At 43.4% G+C, this 16,192-nt stretch overlaps 2 protein-coding genes across 11 annotated transcripts in view; both read left to right on the forward strand.

Annotated features, from left to right (window-relative positions):
* myom1b (myomesin 1b) overlaps positions 1–2,322 on the forward strand; it is a 31,721-nt gene extending 29,399 nt beyond the window's left edge. For 6 of the 9 annotated variants that reach the window (XM_056433477.1, XM_056433484.1, XM_056433485.1 and 3 more), the window contains 2 exons: positions 526–667; positions 749–2,322. In XM_056433477.1, the coding sequence (XP_056289452.1) occupies positions 526–667; positions 749–912 (306 nt within the window). In that variant the 3' untranslated portion in view covers positions 913–2,322. The remainder of the gene's footprint in view (positions 1–525; positions 668–748) is intronic. The other 3 variants (XM_056433481.1, XM_056433482.1, XM_056433483.1) reach the window with 3 other exon arrangements.
* Positions 2,323–3,021: 699 nt separating this feature from the next.
* Positions 3,022–16,138, forward strand: LOC130206182 (phosphatidate phosphatase LPIN2-like). Of its 2 annotated transcripts, none has more exons than XM_056434018.1 (20): positions 3,022–3,129; positions 6,905–7,101; positions 7,992–8,087; positions 8,179–8,459; positions 8,546–8,662; positions 8,810–8,936; positions 9,262–9,673; positions 10,540–10,645; positions 10,850–11,037; positions 11,443–11,536; positions 11,613–11,682; positions 11,759–11,842; positions 12,122–12,180; positions 12,643–12,817; positions 13,293–13,441; positions 13,609–13,695; positions 14,257–14,409; positions 14,610–14,724; positions 14,815–14,918; positions 15,001–16,138. In XM_056434018.1, the coding sequence occupies exons 2-20, from the start codon at positions 6,910–6,912 to the stop codon at positions 15,143–15,145; spliced, it is 2,754 nt and encodes a 917-aa protein (XP_056289993.1). In that variant the 5' UTR covers positions 3,022–3,129; positions 6,905–6,909; the 3' UTR covers positions 15,146–16,138. The 2 variants fall into 2 exon arrangements, with proteins under 2 accessions (XP_056289993.1, XP_056289994.1); XM_056434019.1 differs by having other exon boundaries at positions 8,813–8,936.
* Positions 16,139–16,192: the final 54 nt, after the last annotated feature.

Raw genomic sequence — 16,192 nt, forward strand, 5'->3', positions numbered from 1 at the left:
CATGAATAAATCCAAGAATAAATAAATAAATGCTTAAGTATTTATTTATTTATACATTTATTTAAGCATTTATTTATTTATTCCTATATTTATTCATGCATTTATTTATTTATACTTAAGTCATTTTGAGTCCCATAGTCTACGGCTTCGTTGGACATCAATTTAAACAGAATAAAAATCACGCTTGAAAAAAAAAAAAATAATGCATAATTTTATGCATTTGTTTGGATGTCCTGGTTTTAAAGTGGTTGAAGAATCGGATAAAAATAAGACAATAATACTTAATATAACACAATATCCGTCCTTGTGTTTACGAGTCATTTAAGAAATATTGGATTTGATTCTCTAAAAATGAAATGGGTAATAAAACATTAATATTAGGTGCGTACAGATGTGGATAGATTATGAAGGTGTGTCGTGTGTCTGGATTTCTTTCAGTCTGGGTGAGTAGAGAACTTCATGGATGGTTCTTTCTGGTTCTCGTGAGGCTTCTCATGCAGGGGGGGGGGCTCTTTCTCCTCTCAGCTGGAGATTATAGACGAGACGCCTGACTTGGGGGTGACGTCATACTCGACTGATGCAGACGGAAATGTGGTGTTTGGACCCAACACCCCAAAAGAAAAGAGGAAAACCACAGTCACTGGAACGACAACGCGGAAGGGGAAGGGTGAGAGGGCTGAGACGTGGCAACATGGCATCTCACTCTGTCATCAATGAGATGAAACATTTACCAGTTGTTCTCTTGCAGAAGCTGCAACTGAGACTCTTCTGGTGGAAAAGGTTGAAGACAAAGATCGGGAGAAGGTGGCAGTTGAACCCGAAGCTTCAGATCCAGAGCAAACAAAAGATGGAGAAGAAGAAACTGCTGACCAATCAGAAGCGTCCGAGCAGCAGAGCAGCCTGGACCAGTAGCTGGAACACGGCCAGAAACAAGTGAATGGTGGACTAAAGTATTGATTATACTCACATACACACACATATGCTACACGTTTGATGTGCGCTTTTCAACCTAATATGATTGATGTGTTCCCAGTTCTTCTAGACTTTGCATTTCCGCTTATCAAATAATAAATATAACAATATTCCACATTTGTGTATTACAAGTGTCATAAAAACAATTTAAAGACCACTGTTTTTAAAGTTTCCTTGAATTCGACTTAGATATTTTTATTTGTCATCACATTTGTATTGAATAAAGAACCAGCTGCAGCTTATATCTTTTAAACACGTTGGAGCTCATAATGCCAAAAGACTTTTGGATGTGTAGAGGCTGACAGAGGTGAGGACCTCGCTAGTTGGAGGGAAGAACAACGCAAACAAGAGACATTCTTGGGGTGAAACAGAGCAGAACTAGAATGGGCACTCGGTAGAGCGCATACCTTCGCATATCACAAGATTGTGCATTGTGTTATGAGCATTTTGGCATTAGTTGCATGCCAATTGGATAAAAATTGACCGTGCTATGGTAAAAAGAAGATTTTGACCTATCCATGACCTTGACCTTTGACCCGATTGATCCCAAAATCGAATCAAATGGTCCCCAGATAATAACCAATCATCCCACCAAATTTCATGCGATTCAAGAAGATGTTGACCTTTTCATGACCTTGACCTTGACCCGATCGATCCCAAAATCGAATCAAATGGTCCCCGGATAATAACCAATCATCCCACCAAATTTCATGAGATTCGGTTTAAAACTTTTTTTGTTATGCGAATAACACGCATACAAATAAATAAATAAATAAATACATGGCGATCAAAACATAACCTTCCGCATTTTCAATGCGAAGGTAATTAATTAAAATCAACAAGTGTACAAGTTGTAGAGGTCCAGGAGGCCAGAGCTCAGACACATTGCAGGGACATAGCAAGCAACACAAACAATTAAAAAGACCTAAGGTCACACACGCTTCAGCTAAATCTCATGTTTGTGCGCCATGGTTTTAAATCTTTTGAAATTCAGGCAGATAGTTTTAACTTGACAAGGTCCCCAATCGAGGAAATCCCTGTGTAAACATCCACAGTCCGACTCAGCGGGTGTTTCTGGGGAACTGAAACTCTGTACTTCCCTGCAGAGCGAGTGAATGCTCCGCTTTGTTTGTTCCTCCTTGTATTCGTCAGACAGCTGTTGGCACACTGGCTCTTCTCCGGCTGAGGATTCAGATTTAACTGCCTCACTGAACTGGTCGGGAGCAAATCCCTGAACATCTCAGAGCCCCTTCAGGACTGCTGCTCTGAAGCCGATTGAGACCTCTGACCTCCGAATGAAGAGCGTGGATAATGTATTTCTTCCTGTGATCATAAAATGATATCACATTATTTGGCTGCAATTCATTGAAGTACATTTGGTAAAATCATATCACTGAAAACAGGTTATTTAAATATGAATGTGCAGTCTGCAATGACAATCCCACATAGGGTCCTGCCAACAATGCACATTATTCTAAAAAAGAAACACACATAAAATGAATACATAAGATATATTAGTGCAGAAATTAACATATACAGATATAATATAACATAAGCCATATTTGTGGTAGCCATATTTGCAAAATCCATAAACTGCAATGTAAACAGGTTTGTGAGAAATAATAGATATATTCTCATCATAATAAAATAAAATGTTTTTTATTATCCGGTGAACCAAATCCATTGATTCGTGATGTGCATGAAGAAAATGTACAGTTTGATATAAATGCACACGCTGCACAGCGAAACACACTTCCAATAAAGGTTGAAGAACAGACGTTTTCCTTTGAGGTTTTTTACTGGACATAATTGAGAAACTTTGAAGAAAAAAAAGACACTAATTTCACGGAAGTCCACTTTATGTAAATGATTTACTTAATTGCATGATTTTACAAAAGTAACACTTGCTAGATAATTATTTAATGACATATTAGTATTATTTCGTTTATTTCTTGGGGGAATACACTTAAACATCACGACATTCCTCACAATGCATCTCTAATATGAATCTTTAAAAAAAACCTCGTGCGTAGAAGCACGTGCGCGCTGAACGCTGCCGGGTCACGTGCTTCGTTGCAGCAGCATCGAGACTCAGACCAGTGGAGGAACCGACGGAAGGTGCGACAGCAGCCTGCGGGCGAGCCTCTTCTCCGGCAGGTAGGAGGCTCTACTCATCCTTTCTCCTCCTATAACGCTCCGAGAGAAACACAACAACCCATAAAGTGTATTAACGCGAGTTCATGTCGCGTGGAACCGTCTTTAGGAGACTTTGACCGGCGCGTGCGAGATACTTGAGGTACCGCGTTTGAAGTGTTAATGGCTATTAACCGCGGACAAGCTGCGCGCGACCTGCGCGCGACACCTGGCTGCTGTTCACACTATTATAGTCTTTCTCATAAGTGTCTTGTTTGTCAGATTGTCCCTAAACGCCCCACAGCTGTTACTTCGTTATACATGAATAATTAAAATGCACAGGTGCTTTTAGACAGATTGGACTACATTTTGTGTCACTATCGGGACTATTATATATATATATATATATATATATATATAATATAAATATATTTATTATGAGTTATGTAACGTTAGATTCTTCTTTAAATGATGTAGTCCTCACTCTGGCTGAGAGTGTGCATGTGTAATCATTTGATTGTGTTAAACAGCTGACTCTCAAATGGAGATAAGGAGTGTTTCTCAATTGTGACAGGAGAGTTAGTGTTTACTGAGAGTAAAGCTGTTAGAACTGTGTGGAAGTATCACAATAATGGAGGGAAAACATGCATTTGTACTGAAATGATCACATGAATGACAGATAAATAAGTGAAAATAACTGTAAGATGCAGCCATATATTCCTTCTCTGCATTCAGTTAAAAACACGGTGATGTTTGGTTATAGATGTCACTGCAGTGACATAATCACGTTGTGCTCCTGGAAGTATCAGGACCAACGTGCCGAGCCAGGGCCATATAGACTTGTCCTAATCTTGGAGACAGGATTAACACCTCTTCAGGCTCACTCGGAGTGTCGTGGGGGAGATCTGCTCGTGTTGGATTTGCGTCATCACGTACGGGGCATTTTGTAATGTGGCACCAACAACAAAGCTCCTGGAGTTTGGTCTATTTGTACTTACCCGTGAAGGCTGTGTTATTGGCTTAATGCAGCTTTAAACTATTACGTCATTGCAATGCACTTCCTGTGAATGCACAGCCACACAAAACAACGTCAACACCACCCTCTGATTCTAAACGTTTCTTTCTTTGTGTTTTGACCTTGAAAACTCAACGGTCCATTTTTTTTCTTTGTAAATTTATAGTGAATCGTGCTTTCATTTGTATTTTTCATCAACTAATCCAAAAGATAATCGTGCGGTTTACCGATCATTAAAATCTGTTTTTGTTGCTGCCCAACTTTGGAACGAGATGTTTGACGTTTCCAGCGTTCTCAGCATCTTCAGGACAATTCATCCAGGCTGGCTTAAATTAATCTCACACTTCCTCTGATGACGAAGAAACGTGTCATATGGTCAAAAACTTTACGTGGACTTTAATTTGAGTTTTTTCATCCAAACAAACCTTAATGTGAACACTATTAATGATCGGATAGCACATTCTGATTGGATTTAACTCAAATTTCCTCACATTTTAAAACATTGGCTCAGGCCTGTCGGGCTGCAGCAGAGGGGCCCGCAGGAGGAGCCTCACCAACTGTGGTGTGTTGTCGTGTCGATCACGCACAGTGTGCAGCCAGCTCAGCAGAGAGCTCAGGCTGTGATGCTCTTCCACTGCAACGTGCTGCGGTTCACCGAGGGGAAGAGCACAGAGGACAGTGTCACACTGACATCAACCGGTGGCTTCCTGCTCAGTGATATCAGTTGTCTATCACAGCTGTGACTAACATCCAATGTTCGTCTACTTTTATGGTCCAGACTGAATCGACTTTTGAGAGTGTTTCATTTATGTTCAGGCATTTAAAGTCTTCAGAGGATGAACCCTAATGACGATGTTGACCCCGTGACCTTTCCTCTTTCCAGCCAGATGGTTTTGTGTGAAATGTCTTGGCAACTATTGGATGGATTCCCTCTGGTTATGGTCCACACATATAATATCGGGTTGGGGCCACAAGCTCAGCTCTAGACTCTGTTTCATCCGGACTGCTTTGGTGACTTTTCTCTTTTCACTTAGTTCAGTCCATGACCTTTAAAACAGCTCACTGCATTCCTGTTGACTGAGATTAATGCTTATTTAAAAAATGCATTTAAAAAAAAGACTTTATATATATACATATATATATATATACTAGGGCTTGATATATATACGCAATTAATATATTTGTTATACTTGTGCGTTGGAGTTGTTGCATACCTCTGAGTGTCAAGCGGCGGCAGTCCGCCTCCTTCCTCCGTCTGCTCCTCGATATTCACAGAGAAGCAGAGGCGACGTGTCGTATATGTCAAGGTGCAGGTGACTTTTTTTTCTCCGCCCGATGCGCGCATACATCGGCATGGAGCTCTGCTATACGAGACAGAGCCGAGAAGAGATAACGACACGACGAGACAGAATGACATGCTGCTGTAGAGACGACCAACAACAGACGTTTAGTTTAATAAAAGAACAAAGACGTCTTGAAGGAAAGAACCGTACATTACTTCTGCTGTTATCTGGCGCGATAGAGAAAATTACAGGGGCGGCCTCACCCTGATAGAATGGTGGAAACACTGGGGTGTGTCATATGCAAAAGACTTTAAAAGGTGAATTTACATTTTTTTGTAAAATCGAGAAAATGCCCCCAGCCTCCGGAGGGTTAACATGACATATTTGAATGTCAGTCAGTTACCAAGGCCACTGGTTCTGCTGTTCAATGTTAAAGATGACAGGACCAATGGGGTCTCTAATACACCTTTTCTTACTCATCTGGATGTTTCACTGAAGAAACCATTTATCATCCACGATATTAAATACCTCACTGGCACTTTATAGGTAGGAGCCTCTTTGAAAACACAGCTCTGTGTGAAGTGTTGTCTTTAAAAAAGAATACAATTAAACAAATGTCTAAAATACACGCTGTCTGAAGGGATTACTCGTTCATTTAGAAGATTTAGTCTTTAGAAGAAAAACATATTTAATATGATTAATGAATTTCAAACATATGCTATACATTAGTTCATTTTTACATACATATTATACATAATATATACATACATATGTATAATATATATATGTATATATATGTCATAAATATACACATACATACATATATACATATATATATATATACATACATACATATATATACATACATATATATATACATACACATATATACATATATATATACATACATATATATATACATATACATACATACATACATATTTATACATATACATACATATATACATACATACATATTTATACATACATACATATTTATACATATACATACATACATATTTATACATACATACATACATTATAGCTGTTTCATTTCAGTTCCTCTCAGCAGATGGTTTTTGCATGTATATTTCCATCTCCCGTGACGTGTTGGTTTCTCCGGTGCAGCGGCTCCCGTCTGAGAGACTGAATGGATTCAAAGTCCATCCAGCTGGAATGCAGCTCTAATTTCGTCCATTGTCCTAAATACTGAGACACACCGCTGCAGTCTAGTCGTTGAGCACACACACACAGACACAAACCCAAAGTCCGTGTCCAGATAATCTCCAAGCTGTGAACGTGCGTCCATAAAGGGTGTTATGTCCTCGACAGTAATTACAGGTGCTGAGCCGAGGTCCCAGCACACAATGCAGTCACGTGACCGGCGTTGACCTACGGGGGTGCTGATGGAAATGTCACTCTTGCCTGTCTTCAAAACTTGAGAGCCCTGGTAATACATGCAGAGTGATGAGTCATCAATGAAAGATCTTTTCACTGACAGGCACCATGAACTACGTGGGGCAGCTGGCGGGCCAGGTGCTGGTGACTGTGAAGGAGCTGTACAAGGGGCTCAACCAGGCCACGCTGTCGGGCTGCATCGACGTGATCGTGGTCCAGCATCCCGACGGGACCTTCCAGTGCTCCCCGTTCCACGTCCGCTTTGGGAAGCTGGGAGTGCTGCGCTCCAGGGAGAAAGTCGTGAGTGCCCAGACGTCGATGTCTGTGAATGCGTGCTTTCGTTTCTGTACAAATGCGTCAGTCGGTTTAAGGAAGATTAACTGGTGGGAAAGAATAATCAGTGGAGGAATGTAACTAAGTAATTTTTCTGAGTGCAATATTGAAGATTTGAATGAAATGCTTCTTAATACGTCTACTAGATATGGTACTTTTTTTAAACTTCATTATGTTTCTCTGCCTACGAGTTGTTTTTGATACTTTTTTAATGTTCAGATTAGTAAATACAAAACACAAACTAATAATATATATTACATTTTGATGTTTTATAATGAATAAACTGAACTCCACCTTTATCTGCTGCAGCATCGTGACGCTTCCATTAACGCATCAATAATAATTCTTTAATCATATATATATAATTTGACATGTGCCATTCTGTACGCCTTTTGGTACTTTAAGTATATTTTCATGCTGACACTTATGTAAAAGTACTGCATTTATAAATGCAGTATTTTTACTTGTAACAGAGAGTATTTCAAGATGGTCTCAACACTTAAAAACATGCCGTCAAATATGGGGGAAGGTGCACAACACATCGCCTCATGTTCTCGAGGCCTCCTGCTCCTCGGGTCTGTTTAATATATGCACAGAAACTTGAGGCATTTACTGTAAGTAGAACGCCATCGTACGAGCTGTTCCCTGATTAGTCTTTCCTCAGGCTCAACTCAAATTCTTCAGGTCATTCTGTGGCACTGTTTTTTAAATTTGTATCCGTAAGCTGCGTTGTGCATGCATACGATGCTTTTTCTGTCGTGAACCAGCTTCATTGAGGTCTGCTGATGTCACCTGAGGCGAATTACACAACAACGTTCAGAGTATTCCTCACAGAATGTCACTGTGTGTCTCTTCAGATTGACATCGAGATCAACGGGGAACCCGTCGAGCTGCACATGAAGCTCGGCGACAACGGAGAGGCCTTTTTCGTCCAGGAGACCGAGCAGCGCGACGTGAGTGTTGAGTAGTTTATCCGCCGTGCGGCGGCGGGGGTGTCGACTCGCAGTCCTGTTTATCGGTTGTTGTTTTATTTCCTCGACGCAGGAGATTGTTCCAGCCCACCTGATGACTTCCCCCATCCCCACAGAGAAGGCTCTGTTCAGGAGCCGAGAGCCCGGATGCGGCGGCTCTGCGTCGGAGAACGGTCAGCCTCTGAGTCCGGAAGACCTCCAGCCCTGCTCCCACGCGGCCGGCAAGAGGAGGAGGAGACGCCGAAAAAAGCACAAAGCCGAGCCACGCGAGGAGGAGCAGACCACGCCTGTGGCCGGGGAGCCGGAGCTGTGCGAGCTCAGTTCAGATGAGGAGCGCGATGGCCACAACGGACGGTAAATTGACAGTTTGAAAGCTGGATTTTTTTTTTTAATTAGTCGCCACAAATGCATTTGTTCATTTCACTGCTTGCTGTCGTCAGGGCATCCGCACTCCCGATGATGAAGGACAGTCATGTCCACAGGCAACATTCCCCCCTGACGGCCCTGGAATGGGACAGCTACCCGTTCTCTGATGGAGACTGGGCCCCTTGCACAAGGTACGCAAACCCCCCGCTCTGTGTATTTACTCTGTTCATACAAGCATAGAGAAACAATGAGACAATCTATTTGATCAAAACAAGAAAACAAATCACTCCCGCAAGGTCGTAACGGCCGACTCGGTGTAAATGTGGCGTTTGCTACAGCAGGGAGATGTCGGAGTCCATGTCGCCCAAGAGTGACTCGGAGCTGATGGTGAAGCCGGCAGAGAGGATGCTCCGGGCCGAGTCCCACATGCAGTGGACCTGGGGGGAGTTCCCAGAGTCCACCAGGGTAAGATGCAGATCTAGACTTTTTTACATTACATTACATGTCATTTAGCAGACGCTTTTATCCAAAGCGACTTACAATAAGTGCATTTCAACCTAGAGTACAAACCAAGAACAACAAGAACACAGGAAGCAACACTTCCTCAACTCAGTCAAACCACAAAAGCACCACAATAAGTGCCATCCCAGTGCCACTGAAATGAGACTTGTCGGATCTGAACTTAGAGACGAGCGAGATTCGTTCATAACGTCATTTCTACATATTTAGAGACCGAGTGAGGATTAGTTTATTTTCGCATGTGTGCTGAATCTTTCTTTCTTGCATCCAGGTCAACAAAAAGGATCAATCGGAGCCAACGATGGTGACCATCACTCCCTCTGAGGACACACATTTCAGGGTGATCTTGAGCACAGCAGCCATGGAGGAGAGGGAAGGAGAGAGAAGCACAGATGTCATGTGCAGTATTATAAAGCCAGAGCCGCGGATCCTTAGCGACCAGTGCGCCTGCAACCCGCAGCCCCCCCAAGCTCCGTCGACCAATACCGACATCGCCCCGCACGAGCGCGACCTTTCAGATGTAAGGTCCGTCGATTTGACCTCCGAGCCATGTCCCACTAACGCTGACCTCAGCACAAAGAGCCCACACGCGACCAGGTGGAAGTCTCCGCCCCCCAGCAGGAGGCACAGCGGAGACTCGGCCGCCTCCTCCAAACCCAGAGACTCCCCCGTCAAGAACAGAGGTAACACAACGTCCTGACAGCTACACACACACACAACGATCTCTCCCTTTGCAGTTTGGATGTGTGACTGAAAGAGACGTGTCATCATCACATTAAGATTGACTGAAGGCGAGGAAGCTTCCCTGCATCTTCTGATGTTTATACATCAGTTGATTCTTAAATAATGTACATTATTAGAGATAGAGAGGAGGGATGAATTTTTTATTTGATTCAAAAGCAAAAACAATGGGACAAAAAAAGAATGCAGCTCGTCCCACTTTAGTTCAGAACAATAAACTGTTTCTACATTTACTGAATTAGCACAATTCATTTTACAAGGGAATACTTTAATGATGCTGATGCCGACTCAATTAGCTGGATCTGATATCTGAGATATGCCAATCTGGTATCACAGTGTGTTATCAAAGGATGAGCTCACTCTCTTCAATGCAGTGAGGTGTGCAGCTAAATAAATAAACACTGGTATCGGATCGGTGGCCTAAACCCAAAACCCAGGTATCGGCGTGGAGACGCAAAAAGTCAGATCGGTGCATCCCGAGAATTAGAAAAGTCAAAACAACAAACAAAAACATTTACACCCACCTCTCTTCAACTAACAAATAACGCTAGATAACCCTCTTCTGCTTATGTCTCGTGAATGTTTCTCATAATCAGTTATTTGCTCGTTCCTAAACGTGGAGAAGTCTGGAGGGAAACTGCACACAGTTCAGATGTAAGTGACCGTTAACAGGAAGGATGTGGTTTCCATTTGGGCCCCGGGTTTATAATCTGCAGCTGCTCTGCATTCACATGCGAGAAAAGGAAGTGACAAGAAACAGAAAAAAATGAAGTGATTTCTGAAAAGTCGTCTCCTGTCTTGCTCTCAGGGAAAGGCGTGAGGAAGAGGAGCCAACACCAGGGGCCCGAAGATATTTACCTGGATGACCTGAATGCACTCGAACCCGATGTCGTTGCCCGGTACTTCCCAAAAAGGTACGAACCTGGGAAACCCTTGGAGAGAGAAGTCCTATGACCTCTTTCTGGAGTGTCTGGGTTCATGTCCAGTCGGTGACGCGACGTTTGATACTCAGTACGAGTACTTCTGCTTCGCAGCCACAATAGTGAATCAAAAATAACCAAAGAAGTAGTGAAAACACTGAACATGGTAACCAATGGTGTGTGTGTGTGTGTTTTCAGTGAGTCGGACCAGGTTCCTAAACACTGGGTGGAGGTGGGGGGGGGCTCTGGATCCCAGTCCCCCCCGTCTGTCGGCAGCGCAGCAGCAGACAGCGGCACCGAGTGTCTGTCGGACTCGGCCGGCGACCTCCCCGACGTCACGCTGTCGCTGTGTGGAGGCGTCGGGGAGAACTCGGAGATCCCTAAAGGTACCCCGGTGATCTTTTATCAGCAGCAACTCTTTATTGCATCCACGCTAATAAAACACACTTTCTCTTAAAGATGTCCGAACACGGCAGTCGGCACTGTAGTTTTGAGTTAACCTAAAAACAGAAGGATGGAAAGAGGCAGCAGCTGATGGTACTGAACCTGCAGAGACATATTTACATCTTGAATTTATCTTTTTTTATTGAATTTTTCTCAACCTTATTTGTAAGTCCTTCAGCACCAACCTGCATTTCTCTCATCACATGACTTTGAATCCTTCTTAATCTTTGACGGATTCCATTAATATTATTCATGACACACCTTTACTGTCCTGCATCTTCACTCCGGAGTCATAAATATTATGGGCATCATGTTTGAATCGGGCTTTTACGTTCCGTTTATTTCAGAGAAATTCATGGAGCACATCATCACCTACAATGAATTTGCAGAGAATCCAGCAATAATCGACAATCCCAATTTGGTGGTTAAAATTGCAAACAGGTGCGTTCTCCTGCTAAACCCTACTCGCAGTCTGACAGGTGATCAGGAATGAATTAAATATTTTCTTCCCCCACAGATATTACAACTGGACTCTGGCGGCGCCGTTGATACTTAGCATGCAGGCGTTCCAGAAGAACCTGCCAAAGGTATCCTCTCGGTCCGACGTGTTCATAGTGGACTCATTTCATCTTCTGACACGTGCTCCGTGTATCTGAATGTCAGGCTACAGAGGAGTCCTGGGTGAAGGAGAAAATGCCCAAAAGGTCTGGGTGCTGGTGGTTCTGGAGAAGGAGCAGCGTGAAGCAGGTACTGCATGTGTGACGGAGCCGAAAGTCTTGAGGGGGAAAGTCTCCGGTTCTGAAACGTTGAGCCGACGTTGAAGTGCCTTAAACTTGAAATCTCTCTCAATAATTCTGATTGTGTCGAAGTCTGTGAGAAAATGAGCCGACTCCTCACTTGATTTAGTACCTCAGTAAACACTGTAAACACAAGTTTATGGTCTAAATCGCCCACATGTGTCACCATAACAACTCCGCTGGCATTACCATGTAACGAATGAATCATAATGCCTCTGTCTCCCTTCAGTTATCGTCAGAGACCAAGCTGGAGACGCCGGAGTCTCTGCCTCGCCACCCGGACACACGGTGAGTCAGCGGCTCACGCCACAGACACACACCGACACCGCGAGTGTTGCGTAAACAAGCCCCACTGAGGCCGAATTAGCAGCGTGGCCATTTTGTGGACAATAAACTCATTAAGAACTCAGGAGAAATACTTTGAATATCGTTTGAAGCCGCCAGCTGGGAGATTGTAGTTTGTGTGAGAGATTGTTCAGGATGCGTCTCGTTCGTGGAAAACAAGAAGTCAACAGGAACGTTGTTGATATTTAGAGATACAGGCAGAGGAGGGGGTCTGCTGCCCTCTAGTGACTCCAATGCGGCAGCAGGGCTTTCTTGTTGATCCTGAATCACACACACACACACACACACACACACATCGATAAATATATGTCCTTATAGTGAGAGCATTGTTGTGTTATTGTGCTTATTTTGAAGTGTGTGTGCCTGAAACTAACCGCGGCATCACTTCTGTTGTCTGTCCTGCAGGCAGAAAGCAGCAGAGTGGTCCAGCGACGATGAGACTAAAGAGCTGAGCTCTGTGGCACCTGCTCCGACACCTACTGAGCATGTGCAGCAGCCGGAAGGCCCGGCACCGGCACCGGCACCGGCACCGGCCCTTCACTCCTACAAGAAGTCCCTCCGTCTGTCTTCTGACCAGATAGTAAGTCGAGTGAACACTGATACTCATAGTGTGGCTAAAATTAACGCAGAAAGCGTGTCATCAGTCTGCTGCTTCTCTGATCGAGTCTACCTCGGTCTCCCCTCCTCTTCTCAGCTCTTTATTTTTCCATCCCACTGTCCATCTTTTTAATCTTTTTACTTTTTTTTACTATACTACCTATTTTGAACTATACTATACTATTATATTCACTTTTGCACACTGTAATATCTGTATAATATCTGTACACCCTACTCCCCTGTTTATGTTCTCCCTATGTGTGTTTTCTGTGATTCTACTGTGATTTGTGTATGTGTGTGTTTGTGAGTTAATTAAGTATATAAGCTGGGATGACCTCAATTTCCTCCCTCATAATAAAGTCTTGATCGTGTATACAGATTTTTTTTTAAAGATATCTATTTGAATTTGACATAATTATCGAATAAACATCGCTGGTTAAGAGGTCCGTCTCTTGCAGGCCAGCCTGAAGCTGAGAGAGGGGCCGAATGACGTCACCTTCAGCACCACCACGCAGTACCAGGGGACGTGCCGCTGCCAGGGCACCATCTACCTGTGGAGCTGGGACGACAAGGTCGTCGTCTCCGACATCGACGGCACCATCACCAAGTACGAGAGTCTGGATGTTCATCCTCAGGCAGCCGTGACATCGCACCGCCCCGCCCTCTCAGGCTGCTCCCCGACACTTTCAATCCTCCAGCACCTTCACAACTTGTGTCGTTTTTACTTTTCATCATATTCGGCATGCGCTCCCCTGAATCGTTCTCTCCACACAGATCAGACGTGTTCGGTCAGATTCTCCCTCAGCTCGGGAAAGACTGGACTCATCAAGGCATCGCCAAGCTTTACCACTCCGTGCACGAGTAAGATTCAGAATGAGTAACACATGTAATACAACATGTCAGGTATTTTTAACAGATTTAGCAATTACCAGCTGAGTTGTCCATGTCATACACTTTCCTGCATGTTGTAATAAATGTACATAATGCAGTGGTTACTTCAAAAGGCAAATTTTTTACCATTAAAATATAAAACATGCAATAAAAATGAATGTCTTCATTCATAAAAGTCATTATAACAATATAACGTTTATTTGATGCATTAAGGCATGGATCCTCCTGACTATGAATATATTTTAAAAGATCAGTAGATTTAACTGATTATCTTTAATCGACCAAAACTGCATCAAGATGAAGACATCCGTTTTGTTTTGTTATTACATAATGCATGTGTTATAACATTTTGATGAAACAATTTGAACTTCCTCCATTGCCGTAATCCTTTATTTAAAAAAGCGGGAATATTTATTAAATATTGCACTCAAGATGTGTATTACGAAATGCGGTCGTTATAACATACATAGAAGACGTCAAAGTTGCTCCGGTTAAGTAACAGATTGAGTCAATAACAATCAATCAATACAGGAACGGCTACAAGTTCCTGTACTGCTCGGCCCGAGCGATCGGCATGGCGGACATGACCCGCGAGTATCTGCACTGGGTGAACGACAGAGGGACCCTGCTGCCCCGAGGACCCCTCCTGCTCTCTCCCAGCAGCCTCTTCTCCGCCTTCCACAGGTAGCAGCCTGCAGACCTCCTCGCATTTATCCTGAGGTTCAGCTGCAGCTTCATTTTGATAAGACGCGTGTGATTGGTCGCCTTACTAACCGGTTTTAGCTGATTGTTGGATACTCAAAAGTTATTTTAAAGTATGCAGCTCCTGCGGCAGGTCAACAGGTTAAAAGTCTTTAATCCTTTCTTGGTCTTTCTCTTGTTAGAGAGGTCATAGAGAAGAAGCCGGAGAAGTTCAAGATCCAATGCCTCACGGACATCAAGAACCTGTTCCTCCCCGACACGCACCCCTTCTACGCCGCCTTCGGGAACAGAGAGAGCGTCCGTGGAGCTCCTTCCTCTTCATCGAAACATCCGTGAGAAGCAATTACTCTGACAATGATTCTTATTACCCCCCCATCTGTGTTTAAGGACGTGTTCGCCTACAAGCAAGTGGGCGTGCCCGTGTGCCGGGTATTCACGGTGAACCCCCGAGGGGAGTTGATCCCGGAGCAGGCCAAAGGCAACAAGACATCGTGAGTGTTGACGCGGCGCCGGACTCGTGGCCTCGTGCCGGCCGGCCGCCGCTTGAGCCCCGCGCTGCTCCTGCCCCCACAGGTACGGCCGCCTGAGCGCGCTGGTGGAGCACGTCTTCCCTCTGCGGGGCTCGCAGCACGGCGCCACCTTCAGCTGCCCGGAGTTCAGCTCCTTCTGCCACTGGAGGCAGCCGGTCGGCGAGGTGCGTCTGGAGGAGCCGCTCTAACTCAGACGCCTGCTGATGGAGTTAGTGGAGCTCAGAGCAGGACTGACTGACTGACTGACTGACTGACTGAATGTTCGGGCGTATAATGTCAATACAGGTTTTGTAAATGTCAATTCTGTATGCGACTGGAATAGTTTGATATTTTCTTGGAAACATTCCACTTCGGAGAGAAGGTTTGGGATATGAATGTATTCCATATCGGTTACGTGATCTTTTCATCCTGGGACGACTCCCGTCATGCATTCGTATTGTGTGTGCATGAGGTGTATTTGAAGGCTTTTGGCTCAAATGAAAGCCAGAGGATGAGGTATGAAGTATGAGGTGTTACACGTGGCTCAGTATGAATACAAAAATACTGACTAAAACTATAATAAGCGGTCATAAAAAAGTACAACGTAATATGTATGGCAGCAATGTTTTCATCCATTTAAGGCCTTACTCTCTTTTTAATAGTCTTATTCGATGTATTACATTTATGTTTCAAAGCTTATGTTGCACTATTATACTATAAAGAAAAACATGTGTAATGATTCGGCTCATAGATAATAATTGCAATACTGCAGTTTAAAGAAAAATGCACTTTGTGTACTATAAATACTGCTGCTACGAGAAGTCAGGATTTAGGTAGACCGACGGTAAAAAAATGTTGTATTAATTCATCTTTGCTGATGTTTGTGCACAACTTGTTTTAATGTTGCCATTGTGACAACTACAGTAAATTATTGTTATACTGTACGTCTTTTTATCCTTTTCACGCTCAATATCAGCTGTAAGTCAAATGTAAATCCTTCTTTCTATGAAAGTGATGAACCGAGGAGAACAAAGTATTTCCATGCTCTCCATTTGTTAGACATTGAGAGCTGAGCTCAGGAAACTTGAATTATTAAAAGTCATTTCGACGTGAAAGTATGAACTCTGTACACATCAAATTTACTGTATGTATTCTGTTAATAAACTGTTTGATGATGCTTTAATAAAAGATCACAAGCTGTATTTGAAAGGACATTTGAAGAGTGTTTTGCACGTCGACTTTAAGCTCCAATAAGA

This window comes from Pseudoliparis swirei, chromosome 16 (assembly GCF_029220125.1).
Source record: "Pseudoliparis swirei isolate HS2019 ecotype Mariana Trench chromosome 16, NWPU_hadal_v1, whole genome shotgun sequence".
Classification (NCBI taxonomy): Eukaryota; Metazoa; Chordata; class Actinopteri; order Perciformes; family Liparidae; genus Pseudoliparis; species Pseudoliparis swirei.